Genomic DNA, 24,782 nt, shown 5'->3' with positions numbered 1-24,782 from the left:
TTTGGCTGTGCTTTTGGAAAGGAGCCTCGTGGTCCTGCTGGAGAGATGTCTGAGCTCAGACAGAGCGCAGCACACAACGGCTTTGTTAGAGTGTTGGCTCCGTGCTTACGGCAGGAAACTGAAGGAAAAATGTCCTTTTCTACCTACAGTCTTTTCTGAAATAAAACCGTGCTCACGGGCTCGAGCTCCCCAGCAGCTAGAAGTTAGAACCACTCAGGACAACAGCGAGCCCCTGACCCCGTACTCTGTTAATTCAGTAAGTCCTTTCCTCCCTTTTAGGACAAACTCCCTAGCTCTGTCTATCCAGAGTTGGCTGTTAAACGAGAGCCATACACTCAGCTCTTTAACTCAGCTCTTTTTGCCAGTCTGCATGGGAAGTGAAGCACTAATAGAGAAGAGTCGTCTCCATGCATACCCGTTGTAGGCCAGAGTGGTATATTTAGAAGATGTTTACTTCATCCAACACTGCTCAGAAATCCATGAATCAAGCCATCTCCAGCAGTAGTGGAACTCAGGAGATGTGTGGTGGTGCACGGAGGCTGACGGATCCCAGGACGATGGGATTTAAGGCATCCAGGACATTGTTCGTCACCACATTTTGTAGGTACGCTTGCTTGGGTACCCCGAGGATGTGCTGTCCAACCTTACATATTGAGCACTGCAGCACAGAGCTTGCCAGAGCGAGCATTTTGAAGTGTATGAAAAGAAAGTTCAGATGTTTTCAGTCTGAGAGTGAAATTGCAGAAGGCCCTTAGAGGTCTGACTTATTGTGCAATCTCTGTAAGTAATTTGTAATCAAAATACCTTTGCACATGTCACTTTTATATTTCCTGTAATAAAACAGCAAGAGCAATTAAGATTTTGGACCATAATCTTCTACAAACATGCTTCTCAAACTGAAAGGGTTGGGGATTTTTTGAGTTATGGCTGAAATAGCTGTTTTTTAAACTTGTGATTGTTTCCAAAAAAGCTTGATAATAGCTTTTTTAATAGACTTTCCACTGTAGCCTGACAAACAAGACTGTTATGTGGTAACATAATTGATCTGAAGTTTACTTCTGAGAAAGTAAAATAAATAAAAACACAGAACTCTGCACAAAACTGGAAGACATCTGTATGCCAGTAACTCAGCATGTGACCGAGTGGGCTTTATTCATTTAAAATCGGAACGAATCGGTAAATATACTGCTGTATTCATGCAAATGTCTCAGAGTTAGTGTGTCTAATAACACGCTGTGTGCTGTTCATCTGCAATGTTGTTTGACACAGTTCAGAAAGTTGTCTGAGGTCTTGGCATTCTTCAGGAAACATTAGATTAATACAGCCTTCTTTGTCATGTAATTTTTTTCTGTTTAAGTAGGTGTGTGAAGGCTGGTGCTACATAAATGAATTACACGGACGGCTTTGGAGGAAGAGGGTGCTTGTAAACTGGACTGAAATTAATGAATATAAGAATTAGAAATCAAAACTTTATGTTTAGTCTGAGGAGAAACAATTCCTTAAACCATAACCACATGGCTGTTTCTTGTTTGCATCAACTCTGGTTGACTGTTATTGTCTTCTGTTAATTCTCTGGGGCAGTGGCCTGACTTTGTTGAATGAGCCAATTGTTTTCCTTTGTGTTGCCCATCAAGTAAGTCCCCATCTGGTTTGTATCAGACTGTTTTCACAGCCAACAACTGCTGCCTTTTCTATATCCTGACACTTAAGGGCCCCATGCTATCAAAGCATTGCTGTGATAGCCTGTCTGGCTGGGCCTATACAGCTGTGCCTTGCAGCTTGAAGCTATTACCCAAGTAATGGTAACTTAGAACTTGAACTGGCTCTTATTCCCATCGGTGTCGTGTGTACAGTGAACAGAATACATTTTTGTTGAACTCAGGCCTCGACAAAAAATTCTTTAAAGCTCTTACTTTGGTTTATATGATTGGTTAGTTTTTATTTTCCAGCGGCTTCCTGTATCTAGAGGCAGTTACGTGCTCTTCTAAAACATTAATGAGTACAAGACAAGCGATATTTATTTAAGGCACTGTTGTTATTACTTACTTTTATGGTACATTAAAGCTCAATAAGTGAAAATTAAACAAGCAAATGATTCTTAATGGGGATTTTTCTTATCAGATTTAGAATACATTTCCAGCAGTAGACAGGAAACTTTCTGGGCATGATAAATGTAGGTTGTATGAATAATGCTGCACCTTGGCTACTACTGTACTCACTTTCAAAGCAGTTCCCTGAAAATACAGAGCAGTGAACACTGAGTCTGCATTAACTTGTTTATTTCTCTCCTGAAGGAGCAGGGAAGGGCTGGAGAACTCACTGTAACCTGGGCAGCAAAACTGTGCTGCAGTTTGCATTACAGAACCATGAGGGGCTCCAGGTGTGATCCAGGCCCCTTTCTGCCAGGCTTCCCGTGTCGTAGGAGACTGCCCTGTTCTCAGAGACCTTAAAGATTAAATATATATATATATATATCAAATAACAGTGACATTGAAATGTTGTTCTCTAATGTAGATGTTCTTTTCTGCTCTTGTGCAGGCAGTGCAGCCATATAGCTCTTAGTGACAGAATGGTCATGAGGGGAAATGTGTTCCCAAACTTGTCTATGTAGAGAATTTTAAGTGTATTCTGGAATCGGTTCTTTCGTGATAGCCCATGTTTAAGAGAGGGAAAGAAAGAAAGAAAATAATGGATAATGTGTTTAAAATTTCCGATCCTTCCATGATTGTGTGCAGAAGCTGCAGGAAAGCAGACTGATGTATTTGGTACTTGCAGAGTAAGTGTTCCTACACCTAGGAGTGTTGAGGTATGTGTGTAATACATATGTGATATGAATGAATTGGCTTCAAGTAAGTTACTGGAGAGATGTTAAATTCCATAAGATCCTTTAAAATCTACTTATGGACCAAAATGACTCATACATGATCTTCTTCAGTATTAACATTTTGTATAGCCTTGCACGCACATGAGGTACATATGTAACTAAGTTAGATCCTAATTCTTCACCTGCAAATCTTGTAAGTCCCAGGCTTCAGCTACTGTTTTGTGGAATTGTGTGTTGTGTGTGAGCTCATCTCAACTCGAGGCCTGCAGAGCTTTTCAGGAGTTTTTGTACCTTTGTGCGTTTTGTACTGCTGCACAGTGTGTGTGATTGTGGCAGATGGGGAGTGTTCAAATAACTGCTTTTATGTCATTGCCAGAAGTTGCTTTCTAAGGGTAATTTCCACAATTGCTCTTCCTACAAACACTGTACAAGTCGTGGATTCAGGAGGTGCAGCGTGTGCTCTAGCACCATGCACAGACCAAGCACCTGTGCTGCTCACCTGCACTAATCGTGGTGCACACAACATCCTGCACCTCTGCAAGGAAACCGCTCCCACACACTCCTCCTTGCTTTCCCTACGCATTCCTTTCCACTCCAGATCGTGGCCAGGAATATTTAAACCCAGACAATTGATAAATGAATTTCATTCAGGCTGCTTACGAGCTATATTAATCACGCGGCCCAAAGCAGTGAAGAAAGCTGTTGGTGAACTGAGTGCGAGCCAAGTTTGGCACCACCACTTTGGACTGGGAAAAGCGACTGTCAGAGAGAGCAATGCTTTCTGAAGGAAGTTGGCGCTGGGCAGGGAAAAGAATTACCACCACCAGGTAGCACAGCCAGCTTCTTCGAAGTTTCAAGTTTTGTGTGTGTGCAGTTTTGGAGGTGAAGGACATCTGCCCAGGTGAGAAGCCAACCTGCCGGACTGCTGCTGCTCAGGGATCTGTGCAGAGCAGCATCTGGGTCTCTCGCAGCAGTCCTTGGTTTCACTGCTGCTGTTGGGACCTTCGGGCAGTGCAGAAATCTGCGAGAGGCACGGTGCTGCTGGGAGCATCAGCAGTGTTTTCCCTGCTTCTAACAGCAGTTAGCAGAGATGGAAGGGTGTCATTTAAAATAAGTAGTAAAGTGCATGAAGGGTTAAGGAGTATGCTAAGTAGGCTGCCTAGCTGTAGAGCAGTGTGTTTCTGCAGTTCAATGACTTTATCGATTTAGAGCTATTTGTGAGCTCTTTTATAGAATCAGAATGGCTCAGGTTGGAAGGGACCTTAAAGATCATCTAGTTCCAACCCTGAACAGTCAGAGTCTCCCACATGTTCCAAGGGGTTTTGTTTTTGTCCTTTCCCATGTAACAGGTGCTTGGGTTTTTGTTTCCCTCTCCTCTCCTTTTCTCCCCACCTTTGTTTTTTTTCTTTTAGGAAGAATGCTCATTTCTATTGCACAAAGTTTAAACATTTTAGACTTTAACAAATGTCAAAGTAGCACTGTAAAAAAAAGAGGTATTTGCTGTCAGACGTTTCCAAGTCTCTGGTCCAGGGCACAAGGTTGTAGAGGCAGTGTTACCCGTCATCGTGTTGGTATTCATTTCAAGAGAAGGCTTAGATGGTCTTTGTAAGAACAGGGTCTGGACATTTGTGTGTTAAGTGTCTCCCAGCAGATCTTCCAGTAAAGACATTTAATATTTTTATTATTTTAAAGTATGCCTACTTATGTAGGTTAGTATGGTATTCTTTTTGAGCTATAGAAAAATTATTTACCTCCTTAGACTTCCTAGAATTGCTTATTGCCAATACTTCTTTCCAAGTTAATTGATAGGCATAAATAGTAAGATCTTCAGTGGCCATCTTCTGCTGTTTAACAAATGGCTCGAAAGGAGGTCTTTTAACTTTGACTTTGTCAACATGCATGCTGGAAATGTGTGTGTAGAGATGTTGCAGTGTTTATTGAAATAAATCAGAGAAATGCTAACTGTATAGGGCTGGATTGGTTCTGCCTTGCTTTGCTTTGTTTTCATGGGGAGGGGGAATGATCTTTTTAAAAGGTGCAATTACCAAACTGGATTAATTGTGCTGTAGGTATAGGTTTTTTAATAAGGCACATTTTTGTAAGGATAGTACAGTAATGGCAAACTGTTTCCATATGGAGAATCCCATGACTTTGAAAGTGAAAATCACCAAAACAAATGCATGAGGTTGTGTGAATGTGGAAGTGTTCAGGATAGAGAACTACAACGAGATGAAGTGGTCATCTAGAAAAAAAAAAAAAAAGGTTGTTATTTGAACAGGTTTTTGTTCTGTGTGTATCTTTTATAAGTTTTTATGATAAGGATGCATTTAGTGACTGCACTACCTGTGGAGAGTGACTTGCAGTGAGGAAATTCTGCCCTGCAGCAGAGCCTGGGGGGCCGTGTGGTACAGAAACTTCTCTCTTTTCTTCCTGATGTCCATCCCAGAGCCTGCATTGTGACCCGGGTGTGCGTTGCTGCTGTGGCTGCAGGGGATGTAACCTCCTGCCCAGGAAACCCTCTTGTCTGTGTGAGAGAGAGAGCACATCAAGGGCTCCCATCACGTTTCAAGTGACAGAAAGCAGCTTGTGACTTCTCCCACATTCACCGAAAGTTGTTCTCTTACATTCCTAACAATTGTTTTAATAGTCACGTAGCTGAGGAGTTAATGGAGCGTGCCATGTTTAGTAAGCAGATGCAGTGCAAACACCACGGCAGAGAACATGCTCGGTCTTGACCTGCGATGTAGGGAACCTGTCTGATAAGTAGGGATCGTCATTTGCCTCGAACACACATCCCGAGTGCTACGGACACCGCATGGCAAAGGCTGTGTGAGAGCCATCCTACTGCTGGTGACCTCCTGCCTAGGCCAAATTGATCTGAACAAAACTTCTGAGGCAGAAACAGGCTCTGGAGGAACCCAAAAAGTGTTCTGGCCACTATGAAAACCTATAAGGGAACTTCATTTACTTAGGGAATTCCCTCCCTGGGACACCCATCGTTCATTATCCTGGAAGATGCTCGTTTTCAAACCCGCTGCAGCCCTGATTTATGGTGAAACATGATTGCATTTGTTTGTTCAGCTCCAATTGCACATGTAAATTACTGCTTAATTATTTTAAAATAAAAACAAGATGTGTAACTTTCAAGAATTAAATAGGTGCTTTGGTTTTTTCCCTTGCCACTCCCCATGTAGGCTCTGAATGCTATTATGTCTAGCGCTGTGGTATGATGTAGATAAGCTGGAGGCAGTATTGCTGGCAGTATTACTGCAATTAATATGTAAAGATAGGAGGTCTCAGGGGAGCCAGGCCTACTGCTAGGACTGTAGTGGATGATTCTGCATCCTGAGGGAGGTCTGCGTAAGTTCATTTTACAATTTGCTCTGCGTTCCTGCTATCGATCATATAAGTCTGTTTTCTTTTGGGCTTCTTTAATTTGCTTCAGCACCTGGCATTTTGGATCCCCAAACATGAAGGTGTGAATAATGGAGCTAAATATATTAGTTCTATATCACCATAGTTTAAAATTGCCTTCCCTTCCACTTGCCTGTTAGATTTTGCAGAAAGTAGAAAAAAAAATAGTATCTAGGAGATATTTGTTTTTTAATTATCACTTGTCAGATTTTCCCAACTCCACCAGCTGTTACCTAGGTTCTCTTGTGGGTTTAGAGATTGCTCTCCCCCCACAGCCTTGCACAAGCTACGTGTTTTCCTAGTGATTTTTCAAAGACTCTGGACCAGTGATGGGCTGGCTCCTTCTCCTGTTTGTTCATTGTCTCTTTTACTTCTGAATAATTACAATTTTTTGGATACCTGCTGCTTCAAGGTTTACTGCAGCCCCCTCCTCTCCTTCTTCCACAAGAAAATGGTTGCCATCAAGAAGCAGCAAGGCTAAAAAGTTCCCAAATGATGATTTCTTTCCAGCTGCTCGCACGTCCAAAAAAACACAGGCTTCCATACGGACCATTGAAGATGACTTTTAATATTTCTTCTTCATATTAATAATGTTGTAGCTATATTGAAAGATCGTTACACAGCTTTTGGAAGTGGTTTGCTGGGAAGCAACAGCAAGAGATATGGCTGGGGAACCTCATTGTTAAACAATGAGATATTCTGCAGAGCAAACGATGCCAGATCTCAGGGAGTAGAGGAGATTTTAGTCACCAAAAGGAAATATTTATTTAGTAAACTCTGCAATCTCATTCCTAGATGTTTTTGGAGCTGCTTTCTGTCTGCCCTTCCCTACCGGTCTCTTGCAACTGTATTAGGATTTTGAAAAATCTGGTTCTAGTTTATTTTATGTATTTCTAGTTTTTGTTCTGTTTAGTGTTGCTGGTGGTGGGAATATAACATGTTTTGGAAAACCACTGAACCTTGAACTCAGACTTGAGAGGAGGAAAAACCATTTTCAAGTATTCTGCTTTGAAATATTTGTTAGCTGCTTAGCCTGGGTCCCACCCTCCTTTACTGACTCGGGATCTGATTTATTTTCTTTTCAGCAATGTTTGTGGCTAGGATATACATTACGGCTTAAACAAACAAACAAAAAAAAAGAAAAGCCTGTGTGTGTGTGCGTGTTTATTCTCTGTGCGTTAGTACACACGGTTTCTGTAAGTACATTACACCATGTGAAGATGGAATTTGCCAAGTTTAGGTCAAAACTTCGACTGAACTCATACTATATATTTTTCTGTCTCCTCTGGTGGCTGTAGCCCACTTATGGGGTTTATGACTTGGCTGAAGCCTCTGAGAATGAAACTGTGTTTTTTCAGCTCAAGCAGTCAACTCGTGCTTTTAGATCCAGACATTTTTGGCTCCGGCCCTACAGATGTCAGTCCATTTTTGTAGAATAACTGATGGCTTTGAGTTGTAAATCTATCCCTTTCATGTAACTCAGCCCTGGAAATTTGGCCTAAGTTTGCCTAGAGTCTTTCCTGTTTGTCATGAAGCTGGTTAAGCTGGGGATAGGCTGTTTGGGGGATAGAGAACAGAGTCGCCTGCCCTTGCAGAGCATCTTGTGCTCTTGCTTTTTGTGTTTCAGTCCTAGCAGGAGCCAGCGGTCTGACCTGCAGCCGAGGGCCTTGTGTAAGCAATGTGCTTACACAACGAGAAGAGTCCCTGCCCTAAAAAGCACACGTGCTTAAACATTTTCGCTTCGTTTCTGGCAGAGCTGAGGAAGGACATCTCCATAATAACAGAAATATGCATATGACTTCAAGGTGGAAGCGGGCCAGGGCTGGAAGAGCGGAGGACCTATTGTGTCTAATGAATGGAGAATAATTTTGTCCAAACGACCGGGTTATTTGAGAAACTGTTGATGGTCGTACTCATTTCTGAGAATGTTGTATTCTTTGCCATCTTGAGGCCGTGTGAGCAGTCCCTTACCATACCAGGTTTCAACTGTGTAAACCATTAAATTCCAGAAACCCTGAGTTATGAAGCCAATATACGGGGTCTAGCTAGACCTGAGTCTGGACTGGAAATACTGCTCCTTATAATTAGTAACATGACTGACACTGCAGTGTGTTTTCTCTTTCACTTTAGCCTTCTGAATTGCTTTCATCAAAATATGGGTGTTTCTTGTCAATATACGTCAGCCCAGCAAGGCTGGAATAATTTGGATTTTGCAGAAGATCCAGCTTCTTGTGTTGATATTCTTGGTAGTTTACTTCTATGAGCAGGTATGAAAATGAGTGTGTTGGTGGGGTTTTTTGCTACCCTACAGAAATCCATGGAGAAATAGACTGGGGACACACTGTGGTCCCCAGTACATATCTCACATCTTGAATTACAGGTAAGAGGAGCAGATAAAGTGTTTCTACTTGTAGTGGTTCAGTTATCTTTGGGCTCGTAGATATTCTTCTACTTACCAGTCATTACTGTAAAGAATTTCTGACAACTCTGTCTTTGCAACTATATCTCAGATGTAGAACTTTTTTTTATAGGGAAAAAGCAAAAGGGGGGGGAATGACAGAGGAAAAAAAAATATTAAGGCACTTAATTGGAGGTTTTGAGATGCTGAATTATAGATCTGCAGGTGCTCCGCTGTCCCTGAACACTTGAGATAATGCCATCTGGAGGAAGTTATTTGTCGGGACAGGACAGCATCTGAAACTTTGAAGTCGGTAATAAACAAAGTGAAGCAGCTGGAAGCTGGCAGAAGAAGAAACAAGCCATTGAGATTACCCCGCGCTGTTAAAGGAATGAGAGTGCTGCATTCTCGTTGCCTTTTTTCATGTGCTTGGAAGTTTATTCTTGCTCTAGAAGTTAGCTGCTTCAGTTTTTACATCAGATAGAGAGTAGAGGGAGGGTTCTGGGGGGTGCTGGTTGTTTATAAATGTCAGGAAGTCATATGCAGGTAATTACAGTAATTACAGCTCCGGTTTTATACCGAAACAATAACCCGGGTCCTGGTCCTCACTATTCATTGTCTGTGAAGATAGCACTCATCGTCTATGAGATAAGGGTCTGCTTTACCTCCCGACAGATTAAAATTGGAAGTTTTATTCAACGCATGGACACCGACCTTAAGGAGTTAAAGCACATGGTTTTTATTTGGCTTAAAAGTCAGACTTGTTTAGTCTTTTTATTTTGCCAAATAGAAAAATTTAAAGAGAAAGATTTAAACATTTTTCTTTGTTCTTATTGTTGCCATATGGTGTTGGTAACCAAGCCTCCCTTCGGTGTGTTTCAGTTCCTTTTCCATTTGGCACGCATTCACGGTGCACTTGCACATCGCATGCTCGCTGGGTGACGGTACGTCGTAGAGGAAAAACTCCCTTCACAGGTCACCGGATGGTTGACACACCATTAATTTTTATGTTTCTGTTAAACAAAGATCTGGAAATTTAGTACCGTACACGAGTTTGTTATAGATTGCCGAGCCCGGGACAAATCCCTAATCTGAAACCTGACCTTTTCCATCCCAGGGTCACCAAGATGTTTCCAGTCACCGCTGAGTTTCCACCAGCCGAAGACCCTCGTGCACTCAGGAGGGGTGTTGGCTTTCACAGTTTATACGAATGTATCCTATTAGATGGTGACGGGGAATTTGGAGGAACGGAGGGCACCTTAGGTCCCGCGTTCCACTTATTGGATTTTAACAAGGAAAATTTTTATAACTACATCGACGTATGTGATTACAGAATTATATTGAGTATTTCCAGAGCTTCCAAAGAGGAAAAAGCTGTGAAGATTGCCCGTGCCTTGCTTTGCTTTGTAAGCAGAGGAATTTTCCGTGCGATTTTTATGGCATATCAGGAGATTATAACCATTGCTATTTGCATATCTGCGGCTGTGAAAAGTTCAGTGTGTAAGAGGAAACCGACTTCGTATTGGTTATGAGCTGCTCTCTGATGGGGGGGGGGAAATAAAATAAAATATCACGGTATTAAAAGAAGGGGCTGGCCAAAGGTTGTGCAAACTATCACTGATGTACAGCAAAAGCCCACTACAGACATCAGTACATATGCATGCTTAAAAACACGTACGTAAACATAAATATGAGCATTTAAAAGTGTGCTAGCGTTTGTGTATTTCTTCACAGAGACATCTCTATGTATATATGGAAGTGTTTTTTAAAACGTTTGCGCTGTGCATGCCAGAGGGTAGATTAAGTGAGAGGTGACGATGATAAAGTGCACATGAAAGTAACGTCATAGTTGCATCTTTGAGCCCACGTAGAGCGTAGGACTAGCAGCTTTCTGTCCTGGAAAGTTACAGTCATGGAGTAGAGGCTGTTGAGTAGCTGAAATGGGATACCCATCATTTTTTATAGTTAAAGTGCTGAAAGTTGCGTATTTTTTGCGTGTATCTTACAAAGTCAAATACTTCAGATTTCTTCCTTTAGAGAAAGGGAAGTGTTTGCTTTGGGTATTTTTTTAAGCTTATCTTTAAGGGTGTTTGGATAACGTGGGACCTGTTGATTTTTCAGTTGAGCAAGCAGATGGAAATACTCTGTTGATTTCTCTGTCCTTCTAGCATTTTATATCTATCAAAAAATGGAACTATACTATATCTGTAAAACGGAGTAGAGTACGTGTTAAGAAGAATGTAGACTGATATGATACGGTCTTTCAGCACCCCAGAATCAAATGCTCGTGAAGTTCCTACTGAGCCTTGGGATAAGGAAATATTCTTCTTATACCTCCCACCCCTTTTTTTTTTTTCCATAAACCTGAAAACAGCTGTTGAAACAATGACCTCATGGAATGTGACATGACTGGAAATTATGAACGAAGTCAAGCTTTGAAAGCATCAAACTCCATATAGTGTCAGAGGGTTGCTTTAGCGTCTAGGATGATTTACAGAGCTTCCTTGGGCATTACACATCCACGTCTTTTACTGTGTGTCAGCTTCACGTCTGACCAAATAAACCCTTTGCTTTTCTTCTGTTCCTGGTCTGAATAACCTATTTTTGCGTGGTTACAGACTAAGCTCATGGAATGACTTCTGGAAAAGCAAAACACATACGTTCCTTGCACATCTTTGGGGTGTTACCGTAAATGTGCTTTGGAGTAACGTTCAGAAGATGCTGAGCTCCTCGTGGCTTCTCACTGCCCGTGTGTTAATTTGCTCGGGCCCATGCCAACACAAACTCTGGGGAGGGTTTCGGGCTGGTAATGAAGAAGGCAGTCCATAAAGCGAGGCTAGGCAGTGAAACTTTGGATGTTGCTTCTTGCAAAGTGCGTAAGTCACCGAGGCAAGGAGGTGGCGTGGTGGCTCTCAGGGGACACAAAAATACTCTGGTGCTCCTGCTACCTCTGCAGAGCCTCCCCATGCTGGCACAGGGTGCACCGTGGACTGGCTTTACCATCTTTGGCTTCATTCGTGTTTGACTTCCTAGGCTGTTGGCAGCTGCTCGAGCATGAAAAACACCCAATGAAACTTTATTTTTGCAGTGGGGTTTTGTTGTTTTAATTAGTCATTTGAAGCGTGCTTCGCTACAAGTCAGATGAAAGCCGATTACTACTACAGTGACAGAGTAGATAATTAACTGGGGTGAAAGAACTTTTTTTCATTGAGAAAATAGTGTTTTAATTACCTAGCCTATCATAGAGGAAGGGAGAATTGTTATGGCTTACTGGAATAAGAACAAACACCAGGAGAGCCTTTGCTGTTTTACACTGACTTGTGTGTGTATGTTTTGCTTGTAGCTGCTGCATTTAAAATAAATATCCCAAGGATACCTGAAATCTCCAAATACTCTTCCTGTAGCTCTGTGAATGCTATGCTATTCATCCAGTGCCATTATTCCTGCCCTGCTTTGTACCTTTTCTCTAGCCTGATTTACGTCTTGCTCCTTCAGCCCTAAGGGTTGATGCACCTCGTCTCCTTCCCGTGGCTAAATGCAGGAGCTTTTGCCTGTCACCATTCTGCCTTCCCACCTCTGGTGTCCTCCATAAGCAGTCAGGGAAATGGGCTGGAGCTGGGAAAAGCTAAAACAGCTTCTTACTTGTGTTTTGGGCAGCCGAAACATTCACAGGGTGTTTTTCTTCATGGGACGTGTAGCCAATAACTTCAACCTAGGTTGCTTTGCCTTTTAGGATTGTATAAAGCTGTGTGGTATTGAACAGCCTTACTGTTTTCTAAGGTTTGATGCAAACAGAGAGACAGATATCGATGGATTTTAGAGATTCTCTTAGTGTCTGCAGATCTCATTTGTTTTGTTTTGTTTTGTTTTTCCTGTGGGGAGCCGTATACATGTTTGAAGTTGTTCCGTGCCTACTGGAGATCATGTATGTATATGTGTGTGTGTACATACAATATATGTGTATATAAATACAGCACATTCTGTGTATGTCCAGATATTCATCCCTTTATTCTCTGATACAGAGAACTGAGGTGACTGAACTATCACATGCTGAAATGCCCCAAAGCTGCGGGCAGCAGATGTCTGTCTCTTTGTATTTCCCTGAAGTGATGCAATACGGAGAGGACTCAGTAAAGTTGTACCTGTTGTAGACTGCAAATAATTTGGTTTTGTTCTGCTCTTTTTTTTTTTTTTAGGAGAAGATGTCCCACATTTAAATTCACACGTTTCTGCAGCAAAGGTGTCGGTGAAGCTGCCTTCCATGAATACAGATAACCCAACACAAAGTACGAGCAGCATACACGGGGATTCGGATTCTTCAGGGACAGATACATTTTAAAGCTTGACAGTCACTGTCTGAAGGTTTTGTTTGGTATGTTTGTCTGCCTGGTGTGATAGTCTGGATGTTTCATCACAACACTGGTTTTTCAGTGCTGTTTATTTTGTACTGTTTTTCTTACAATTTTTTGTTACGATTATGATTGTAAATTTAGGCAGTGATTCTGCTTGTGAATATATCAAATATTTTTAAGCAAATAAAATACTTTTTGGAATCATTGACTTAGCACAATGATCATGAAGGTCATTTAAATATTTATCGTATGTACAAATGACTGGAAGGGATCAGTATTAAAATCCATGACAAAGGTCTCTCTCAATGATGGGGAAAAGAATGGTTGGCTCAATACAGCATCAGCACTATTGAAATGTGGAGCCAGAGGAAAATATATGCGAAATCAAAGTCTGCAAGAAAATTGTTTCTGGATACTTTCAGAGCTTGTTCATCCCTCGAAGACTGCTATCACAAGATAGTAATTCAAAAAGTGTATGTAAAAGAGACCTTAGGGTTCATGTTGTTACTGCGAGACACTTCTATTTGTAACAACCACAGGGTTTTTTCAGCATTTTGATAGTTATTTCCCTAGAGATGATTTGTCTCGTCCTTGTTGAAACATGTCTGAATGGAGAAAGTTATTTGTTTACATTCGTTTTATGTAAATTCCTCCTTCTCCTGGGACAGAGCTAGTTGGTAGTCTCAGCCCTTCGGAAGCTCGGTGATCTGTAGTCAGAGCTGCCACACCATGATTAGCAGCAACACTGCCACCGCCAAGGGACTGCTCAGTGTGCTCACAGCAACGTGGCCAGTCCAGCACTGGGGAGAAAGGTAAGATTGCCTGCCCCAAGCAGCATCTATGTGAATCAAAAAAAAAGAGAGATTCGGATGTGCTCCAGCAGGAAAACCAGGAGCTTTTCTCCAGACAGGGCAAACACAGCTTTTGCTCTGTTCCTTGTCCAGTCTGAGCTTTTTCGTGGGGTTGTCTGGAAAATCAGAGACGCTGTGGCACTTTCAAAGACATGGGAAATGCAGGCAGCTCACAAAAGCTAGGGAAAAATACTCCTTTTTGGGTGACTTGCACCTTGTTGTGACACTGGAGCATATAACTTCATCTGCACAGCTCCACTGCATCGCTTAATGGGAGGCGCTTTGTTGTTGCAGATAGTCATAACCGTGAGCAGTTCCCATTACTCTTATTTTATGGAGCCTGCACTGATTTCATCTCCCTGTAACTGAGAAAGATTAAAAGTTCCCGTCGGTTGTATTTTGATCTCATTGACACGAGGTTTGGTTGATTTGCTGCAGAATCTGCAAGGGTAAATGGAAAAAGAGAGAGCTTCGAGCGTTCAAGGTCAGTAATATCCAGGGGATTCAATTTTAGAGGAGGTCTCCTGAGCACGTTATAGAGTTGTGTTCTTGTCTGTCTTGACAGACGTGAAAATAGCAGATTTGGGTTGGGGGGAAAAGCGTGGCAGGCTTCATGCAAAATGCAACAGCGCTTTAAAAAATAGCAAAAGTACAACTGTGAGAGCATTACCAGGAGCTGGCTCCCACCATGCAGTGTCACAAACATGTTGTCCTTCAATCAGACCATTGACATGATCGATGCTCTGAATGGCAGCTGTTTTTGGGAGGGTGGGGACGTCCTTTATCCTGCGTCAGTTTGCTTCAGCACAGCATCAAGGAGCTGCACTGGAGCTACTGACGGGATAACAAAATGCAGTGGAGAGGGGGGAGAGTCTTAAACCAGCTTCCCAGCAAGAGAAAAACCGTCATGAAACTACGCTCCAAGTGCTCTATTAATCTGCCAGGCTTTTTAGGATGCTCATATATAATTTAAGTTCCCTTTGTTGCAGCGTAAACAGCAAACGAGCCCGGAGCTGTAGGATCAGGACTGCACTTTGCTAAACAAAGTTGAGAAACAGAATTGAGAGCAGGCAGACAGCTGCCAAACGGGGTGAGATGAGATGTGGCAGATGGATGGACACACGGCGAGGAGAGTGCACGAGGAGGTGACGGGACAGTCCCGGCTGGTGGGGGAGGCAGTTGGCATACCAGGAAAACAACCGTGTCAGGTTTAAATACCTTTGGGTCAAAGATATTTTCATTGACTGAATCACAGAATCCCAGGCTGGTTTGGGTTGGCAGGGATCTTACAGCCCATCTGATCCCAGCCCAGGCTGCCCCCAGCCCCATCCAGCCTGGCCTTGGGCACTGCCAGGGATGGGGCAGCCACAGCTCCTCGGGGCAGCCTGCGCCAGGGCCTCACTGCCCTCTGAGGGAAGAATTTCTTCCCAATATCTAATCTAAACGTACCTTTATTTTAGTTCAAAACCATTACTCCTCGTCCTATCACTCCACCCCCTGGCAAGTCCCTCCCCAGCTTTCCCTTAGCCCCCTTTAGGTACTGGAAGGAGTAGAGCCACGTGGAAAGGAGCTGTGTTTTTAAGCAAATATGTGAGAAAAGGCCCAGTGCAGACCACTTCTAATTGGTTTTGAAAATTGCACCTGGAGTTATGCTCTGTTCCACCTTGGCATGACTGACGGGTGGTTTGGGAAGCCTCTGGATGCCTGGCAGTGTGACTCAGGTGGTGCTGGTGGGGATCACACTGCGGGATGTCCTAACCGCTCACCCCACTGCAACCTCCCACTTACCACTCAAAGAGAATTGTGAGGGTGGAGGAACTGCAAACTATTTGCTTTTCTTTCCCCCAAACATACCCCAAACAAAGTATCCTGCCACATAAACATAAGGGGACCTCTGTAAATCCGGCACCCAGCGCACAGCTCATGTTACAAGTCAGTTTTTATAATCCTAGGAACAAGCTCAAGGCTGTGGGGGGGGTTGGGATTTTGCTTTGTTTTTAATCAGCCTCTCCATTTTTTCCTTTGAAATGGAAAAAAAAAAAATCATCTTCTAGAAATTTATCTATTTCTTACTTTGGGCTCAGTCTTGTATTTCAGATTCCTGTAAATAGTTTTCCGGAGTTTGAAATGGTAAGCACATGTTCGGTGAGCGCAGCCAAGCTGCGATAAGGAATTCATCTGTCTGCGTCTCCAAGTTCCATTTTGTTTCTACAGCTTTTGTGATTGAAAATGCACATTTCTCATGGGCACTCACAGAACTGAAACAGCGTGATTTGCAAGCTTGCTAAATGGATTTCTTCCAAGCAAGTCATTGGGGTATGTCATCAAAGCTTAACGGCATCAAATAGAATTCCATCCAGGAAAAGTATTAAAACCCCACCTCTCTACGGCTCTATTTTTCAGCAGCAGAGAGGTGGGGGGAGGAGGTTGTTGCTCTATTTCAGGATTGTAGCGTGGAAACTGAAAACCCTGGCTTTATTTTTTGGTTCAGCTGCATCCTGGTGAAGCTGGCCGGAGTGTGACATTAGGAAAGGCACCAGGACGAGGGTGTTTGTTTACGGATTGGACTCGTGCTTTATGAAAGTGCAAAGCTGAAATGTGCGAAGTATTATTTGCTGACCATTGTTTTCTGATTTTTGGTAAATAAAATCTGGCAGTTTGGAAGTGAGGGGCTCAAAATCTGATTCTGGTGAGGTAAAATCAGGCAGTTTGGAAGGGAGGTGCTCAGAACCCAATTCCTTTCCCCTCCTCTCCCACACCCCTAAGAAAAAAAGAGATGCTGCATGATGAGGGCAGCAGAAATAAAGGGACTGATCCGCAGGGACAGCACGCAGCTCCTGGCACAGGTGGGGAGCCCCTTGGGACAGGAGCTGGGACAGGAACTGTTCCTGGGACAGGAACTCCAACCACGAGCTGGTTTTTGGCTTGTCTGGTGCCAGCAGCACCCTTCCCCTACCCAGCTGAGTTATCCTGGCTTTCAGTACGTAGGAGGCAGAGCACTTCATGTGCACGATTAATCTTATCTGAATTGTGGGAAATTGGATGAAGTGAAGTTTTTATGACTGCTGCTCACCTGCATCGCTCAGGGATGGAAGCTGTCAAAATTAGCTGCTGAAAACATGTGCTGACCTTCCAAGGTGCTTTGCAGATCAATACAGGATAACGTTTCTGTCCTGACTTGGTACAGATGTAAGTGCCAACCTTCTCCCCATGAATTAAGTACTCACATGTTTAAAATTACACATGTGCAAAAAATTGCTGGATCTCACTCTGCAATGTATCCGTTTCAGAGCGGGAACCCTGCAGCTATTTAACAGCTCACTGTTAACGCTAGACACAAGAGTTTAAGACAGAAGGGCAAGAAGGTTGCATCCTACTGAATTGATACGACATGAGAAGTTCATCCTTTCCGTACAGGTCCAACAGGGTTTTATAAGTGGGCTGAAAGCTACTTTGTACGTTTATAATACTGGTTCTGGCCAGCAGGTATGTTCCTATGGATTTCTCCTTTTTTCTCCCTTTCTTTTCTGCACTCCTGATTTAAATGTGTCTGTCAAAAGCTGTCTCTAAAATATTCATTGTTAATGATCGTGTGTTGATGGCTCCCCCACCTTCCAGGACTAGGCTGTGATTTTGCCTCGTGGTCCTGCAGGTATGACCATGTCTTTTACCCAACCTGATGCTGTAGCATCTTTGAGCCACATCACTGCGTGTCTTAGCCTTCTCTTGCTTCTATCAGGACCAGTGGTACAGTTATTTATGAAATGATTAGATGATGCCAGAAAGAACTCTGGCCTCTTCTTTATAACTTCTTCAGGGTTGTCCTTCTTTTGAAATCCCATTACAGGAGCAGGTGAGAGAGCTGCAACAGATGCTTTGTCAGAATTCCCCAAGAAAAAAATGAAATCTCACTACACTCACATGGCCAGTTATGCAGAAGCCATAATAATGCCCTACTCCTGTGAGGGCAATAATACAAACCCACAATTCTGTGTCCATGCCTACAGCTTTTGTTATATCTTGGGGAGAAGGCGAAACCTGCTGTTGCCTGTTGCTCTCATCCTCTGCTTTGAGAGATGAGGGAAGAAAGTAGCCTCTTGTAGTTTGGGGAGTATTTTTTCCTTATATATTGCTTCATATTTAGGTTAGAAACCAGAAGGTAGAAGAAAAATCAGATCAAAAGTGAGCATGTGAGGCGCTTTGTTCATGGAGGAGGCAGAGCTATTTAACAGCTCACTGCCAGGCAGGTGGCACAGCGATTTGGGATCTCCAGGCCCTCCCTCGGCTTTGTCTTTTTCTAGCAGGAGTGCCCAGCCCTGCAAATTAGGGTTGCTAACGTTTCATTTTGCCCTGAGCTGGCCGCAGGCAGTGCCCCTGTGCAGGGACGTGCCCCTGTCACACCGACGGGGTCATTCCCTGCTCTGCCAGCTCAGCGCACTCATTTCTTACCAGCCCCTGAACGACATTCCCTTGATTGGTGCCTGTTCCTTAATATATATAAATTTGTACTTATTCTGCAGCCTGTTATCACCTGGGTAGCTCGCTGTTTGATGGCTATGTGTAAATCTTGCCACCGTAATGATGACTTAGAGCTGATTTTTAATGGGTTCCAGGAGACGCTTCTTGCAGTGACTGGGGATTTTGCTGGCTGAGTGGCATCCTGTCATTTCTCCCCCTCCCCTTCTTTTTATTCTGACAGTCTTGGAAATTGTGCTCTTCCTGCGTGATGTGCCCTTGGAGAAGGGCATCCAGCATCCTGCATCTGTCACGTAAATGCCGCCTTCCTTCCCTTCCGTGCTGCAAAGCCGCAGCTCCCTCCCCGCTGCGTTTCCTTAATCAGCACCTGTGGCACCGAGGCATGAATCAGACGTGGTACTTACTTGCTGTGAAACCCAGCATCTGCTTAAAACACCACTTAAGTCTGTTAATGCCAGTTGTTTAATGCAGCTTTCTAGGCAATGGGATGCCAGGGAAGGGATTCCTCTGCCCCATAAACTTTGCAGCTCAAGACTGACAAGGATTTCCAGTTCCGTGCCTCTTTGTGCCAAACTTTATCGGCTGATTTTGTTCTTTTTCCCCAGTTCGGCTGGGAGGGAGGGGATCAGTTAGCTACAGCCATCTTTGCAGTCACTGTCCTCCTCTGGTGCACAGTTACGCTGCTGCCTCCTTTAATTTTCGTGAGTGTATTTTTCAGGGCAGGGATGCAGGTGGTTTTGTTCAGGTTCTTGTAGATTTTGTCGGGAAACAAAATTTTTGCAGAATCTTGGTGTTTTCTGCAGGTCCTGCTAAAAGCAAGAGGGCAGAGAGGGATGAGATGGGGACCTCAGCACCACGAGGAGTCCTTACAGACAGCTGAGTGCAGGAGCACAGACAGGAGGGTGACAAACTCCTTGCTGCTCACAGGAGCAGATCTGTAACTTGCTGTCCTGTTTGACAGGTAAAGATCTTTTAGGGAGGCACTGTTGTTTTTTTTTCTCTGCACTGGGCCAATAAATAACAGGAAAGGACCATTCATCCCCCCATACCTGGGCTATTTTTGTTGTTATCTTAATTGCTTCATTCTCCCAACCCACACTCAATCTTTTCAGGCAATCGGAGCCTTAAACTCCATTCCAAGAACTTGAGGAAATCTTGTGTCTCCCTGCCATTTCCCAGCACTGCTCATCTCGGAGAACAAACCCTATCTCTCCTTGCCTGATGCAGCCTGAATTTCCTCAGGGATTATCTAAACAGTGCCACGTGATCCATTTCTCTCAACCGCTCTACAAATGGGAAAGCATAAATCATGTGTCCCTGCAAATAAACACAACTGGCAAGATGTTATTTTTCTTCGTCTGAAGTAACACCAGCTCTTTAATCTGCCGCCTCCTGCAAGCATGTCTGCTCAGAGAAAGTACAACCACTACAATGTATACACAATGTTCTTCTGCCACTTTTCGTTGCGAGCTATAATGGGAACTCTATGCCAGAAACATTTAAAGTAAGGCAGCCAAATGAATACCTCTCACTGTTTTTGCTTCTCTTCTTCATCTTGGCTTTGAAAGCAGAAAGCATTCCTGCTTGTAAGGAAATGAACGGCCCCGCTACGAAAGGGAAAATCCTAACCGTGAAATCCTGGTGCAGCTTAATTTTCAGACCTGTGACTTTCTTTTAAGCATCGTGTTATAGTTAGGGGGCTGTTGGGACATTATTAATTCTGAAAATATTCTTTGTAAACTGAAAAAAAAAAAAAGGTGCGTTCATGCTTTAACTAAAACAACTCCGAGCCGAGCACTTAAAAATGCTTCAAAAACTGGAGATGTTTTTACAGTTAAACCTTGTCTGGAGTTCATTTAAAATAATCATGTTTACATGGAGGTGAATTAGTGAGCTGAGCGCTGCCAGTGCCTCACTGTAGCTAAGAGTGCACAGCCAAGAACTATAACGGCGGTGGTTCTGTCTCTGTGTGTTGCACTGCAGGGTGGCTGCAGGAATCCAGGGGAAAAAAGCCCAGGTTTGGAGGGGGCTGGAAGCTGAAATTGCTTTAGTCAGTGATGAACCTCGTAGGAATATTCCAGGAGGAATAAGTGCTGGGTCCATGCTTTACCTTGTTATTTTTTTGTGTGTGCAAAAGGCAGCCAGTACAGAGGTCCCACTGACCAGTTTGCTGCTCAGTGGAGATCACAGAATCGTAAATCATAGAATCACAGGATGGTTTGGCTTGGAAGAAGCCTTAACGATCATTTAATTCCAACCCCCTGCCAGGGGCAAGGACACCTTCCACCAGACCAGGCTGTTCAAAGCATCCATCCAAACTGGCTTTAAACACTTCCAGGGATGGGGCAATGTCCACACTTCTGCTAGTCCCCTGCTTCTCCTTGTGGCTTTTAGAACAGGCCTTTTAGGATGTGAGCTCTGCTTTTGGAGACATCTCCCACGTGGGGTAAGGTGGCTCTTCCACTTCAGTGGCTGGAAGGGAGGTTTGGTGGCAGGGAGCAAGGGGTGGTAGAGGTGAATCCACCCCCAGGGTCACTTCGCAATAGCACTGTTGGCCTGAAAGCCTCATCTTCCAACCTTTCTTTGTGGAGTGCTGGGTGTTATGTGTGTATTTGGAGTTAGCAGGCACCCACATGGGTCCCTGAGAATGTCTGGCCTTCGCTTCTGCTGCTCCTATTTTAGGGGCTGTCTGCTAGAGGTTAAAACATCCTTATGAAAAGAGTTATGTATCAGATACCTTGGGATGTCTCTGGCATGTCTGTGCTGTGTGGTCCTTCTAGGAGCTTGAGAAAGCATTTCTCTCTCTAAAATGTTCAGTGCCAAGATCACTTCCCAGCTAAGGTCTGTGAGCAATTGCAGAGACCAAAGCCTTTCGGTTTTGCTTTGATGGTCGAAAATGCAGTTGCCTTGAGTGTCACCTGATAGGAGAAGGAGTTTTATTTCAGGCAGCCTGCGCTGTTGTTTTCTATTACTGAAGCTCATGGTGGTTGCAAGCCCCCTCCTGACCCTCAGCTCGTCCCCTACCTCCATCTGCTGACACTGAGCTGTCACCAGAGATGCTGGTCCTGCCGTGCTCTCAGCCTGGTCCTGGCACACTGCACCCATCGGTGCCAGGCGGCCTGGCAGCAGGGACACATGGACACAGGGACACATGGCCTGGCAGCTGCTGCCTGCTGGGGACTCGGCCGTCACTGCCTGCCTCACTGCTGAGCCCGTCGACATCCCACAGCGCCCTGTGCACGTGCCCCAAAGAAACCAAGTTTCAAATACAGGCTAAAAAAAAAAGGTGATACAAGGTAAAAGAGCAAGAAGCAGGGCTTTCATTTATAGCAAAGATAGAGGAGACAGAGACAAGCAGGGGATTTGTGCTGTTAGTAGAGCAGCTCTGTGCTGGGTACTTGCTCTTGGTCTGGATCTGCATGATCATGCAAGGGGATTGTCCCCCTCTGCTCTGCTCTCTTGAGACCCCACCTGGAGCCCTGCACCCAGCTCTGGCCCCCCAGCACAAGGGCAGGGACCTGCTGGAGAGAGTCCAGAGGAGGCCACGAGGATGTTCAGAGGCTGGAGCCCCTCTGCTGTGGGGACAGGCTGAGGGAGCTGGAGGTGTTCAGTCTGGAGAGGAGAAGGCTCCGGGGCAGACCTCACAGCAGCCTGCCAGGGCCTAAAGGACAGCTGTGTAGTGATAGAACAAGGAGTAATGACTTTAAACTAAATGAAAATCATAAAATCAAAGAATATCCTAAATTGGAAAGGTCCCACAAGGATCATTAAGTCCAACTCCAGGCTCCACACAGGGCTACCCAAAATCGGACCATCTGTCTGAGAGCGGTGTCCAAATGCTTCTTGAATTCTGTCAGGTTCAGTGCCGTGCCCACTGCCCTGGGCAGCCTGTCTCAGTGCCCGACCACCTCTGGGTGCAGACCCTTTCCCTAACACCCAGCCTGACCCTCCCCTGTCCCAGCTCCATGCCGTCCCCTCGGGTCCTGTCGCTGTCCCCAGAGAGCAGAGCTCAGCGCCTGCCCCTCTGCTCCCCTCGTGAGGGAGCTGCAGGCCGCCATGAGGCCTCCCCTCAGACTGCTCTGCTCTGGGCTGAACACACCAAGGGACCTCAGCTGCTCCTCATACGTCTTGTCCTCCAGACCCTTCCCCATCTTTGTAGCCCTCCTTTGGACACTCTCTGATAGTTTATGTCCTCCTTATACTGTGATGCCTCAAACTGCATGCAGTGCTGGAGGTGAGGCCACACCAGCACAGCACAGAGCAAGAAAATCCTTTCTCTTGACCAGCCATCAGTGCCGTGCTACCCAGGGTACAGCTGGACCTTCTGGCTGTCAGGGCACGTTACTGATTCATGTGCAGCTTGTTGTTGACCGAAATCCCCAGATCCCTTCCTGCAGAGCTGCTCTCCAGCCTCTTGTTCCCCAGCCTGTACATAGAGCCAAGGTTGCCCCACCCGAGGTGCAGAATTGCTCTTGCTCTTGTTAAACTTCATGGATGAGGCTTGGAGCAACCTGATCTTGTGGAAGTTTTCTCTGCCCGTGGCAGGGGTTTGGAGCTACATGCTCCTTAAGCCCTTCCAACCCAAACCATTCTGTGATTCTACAGCTAGGGGAACCTCAACAAGATCAAAGGGAGATAATTTCATCACAGTGGCTGTGAGTTCCTTTTTTGTGGGTATTGTTGCCACTTAGTGTAGGGGACCAAATTATTAGCCGATATAAATCTGGATGTGGCTTCATTGACTTCTGCGGTGCTACAGCCGTTTACAGCAGCTTGTGCCTTGCTGGGTTTGCATTAGCATCCTGCTCGGACGGTTCCCAAGCTGTCATCTGCAGACAGCCACCACCAAGGGTACGTGGCTCTCAGCTGTATGCAATCACCTCCAGAGCAACTTCATTTAAAGACTTAATAAGGAGACTGCCTCAAATTCCACAATAAATTTTGTGTGTTGACAGTGGTCTGTGGTCCAAAAGCTATGGATGACATTGCTGAAAGCACTTCATGCTAATTCATTAGCTTTAAATTCATGTAAATTTGTGTAAAGATTTTTATTTTATTTTATTTTATTTTATTTTATTTTATTTTATTTTATTTTATTTTATTTTATTTTATTTTATTTTATTTTATTTTATTTTATTTTATTTTTGTCACTTGTGTGACTGAGGAAGCTCTTTGCCAGTCCTGGCAACTTTACCCAAAAATTTTCTTCTTCAAATAACAAATCTCAGGACCGGCAGCTGAACCGGGACATGCTGCCATTTTAATGAACTGTAAATTCAGAGCATCTTAGCACACTTGGAAAAAAACATAAATCAGAAGTTACTTCTGATTTTTTTTCCCTCATTTCAAAAGTGCACAGGCAGCCAACATTAGGTTTCTTTCAACTGTGGAGGCTAATTGTTTCAAAATGGGGCCGCGTCACCGTCAAGCGCTGCGATGCGGGATCAGCCTGCACATCTGTTCCACGGAGGAGCATCGCCTCCAAGCAGAGATAAGGCCCTTTGAACAGGATGTGAGGGAACCTTGCAAAGCTGAGAAAACTGCTGTCATGGCAGCTGTGAAACCCAAACCTCTTGGAGCTGCAGTCCAGGAACATCGCTCTTAAACAGGAGCAGAGAAAGGCAGAGTGGGGAAGCATGGCAGGGAAGCATAGATCCCTTGAGAAACTTATGGCCATTGCTTCTTCCAGTTCCTGGCTGCAAAGGCATTTTATGAACTACAGGATGGCTTAGAATGCAAATTTCGAATGAGATAATGAACTGGAAATTCAGATCATTTTCAGTAAATGCGATACAATTGTCATAGATTTCTTTTTCCTGCTGTGGGCATCTGCTGGTGGCCACGACCAGAAACATAAAGCAAAGCTCAGTGGATGCAGCACAGCTGTTATGCTTCTCCAATCGGTTATTTTCATAGCTATTTCTGTGTCTTGTTAGGTATCTCTGGCAGGGAAAAAGATTTTTCCCCTCCCCCCCCCCCCCCCCCACTTTCCTTTTCAAATCTTTTTTTCCCAATATGCATTTGGAGTAACAGGGATTTTTAGCTGTGGTACTTAGCTTTAGCATGGCAAACGCATCATCTGAAGAACACTGCTCAGAAACTGAATAGTTTAAGGGGTGCAAAGCCAAACTCATGCAGCAAGGAATAAATCAGAATAAAGGTGACGCAGACATTTCTGACACAGTCCAAGGATCTAATCAAATGTTGCTTTGCCCTTACTTTCTTCCTAAGAGTCTTTGAGTTGCTGGGACTGCTGCTGCTGCTCGTAAAACTGACACAGTATCCACACAAAATGGAAAATTTTCACGTGCAAAGATTTTTGAGCAACTTGAAAGAAGCTCTGAAAGGAGTCGAGCCTGGGACAAGCTCAGAAATGTGAGAGTATTGTGGATTACTGTGCCCAAGCCTCCAATTCATAAGATATTTAAAACACATGCCTGCATTTAAACATACAAATACTTGCACTG

At 44.2% G+C, this 24,782-nt stretch overlaps 1 protein-coding gene across 6 annotated transcripts in view; it reads left to right on the top strand.

Moving 5' to 3' along the window:
• KIAA0586 overlaps positions 1-13,193 on the top strand; it is a gene marked incomplete at its 5' end in the record, with an annotated part of 70,027 nt that extends 56,834 nt beyond the window's left edge. For 5 of the 6 annotated variants that reach the window (XM_084519970.1, XM_084519964.1, XM_084519969.1 and 2 more), the window contains one exon: positions 12,833-13,193. In XM_084519970.1, the coding sequence (XP_084376096.1) occupies positions 12,833-12,853 (21 nt within the window). In that variant the 3' untranslated portion in view covers positions 12,854-13,193. Of the gene's footprint in view, positions 1-9,753; positions 10,054-12,832 lie in introns of those variants that run through there. The other variant, XM_084519967.1, reaches the window with a different exon arrangement.
• Between the last annotated feature and the right edge of the window lie 11,589 nt (positions 13,194-24,782).

Source organism: Aythya ferina (genome assembly GCF_964211825.1).
Source record: "Aythya ferina genome assembly, chromosome: 5".
NCBI lineage: Eukaryota > Metazoa > Chordata > Aves > Anseriformes > Anatidae > Aythya > Aythya ferina.
The sequence above is the reverse complement of the archived record's forward strand: the minus strand, read 5'-3'. Positions and strand labels throughout refer to the sequence as shown.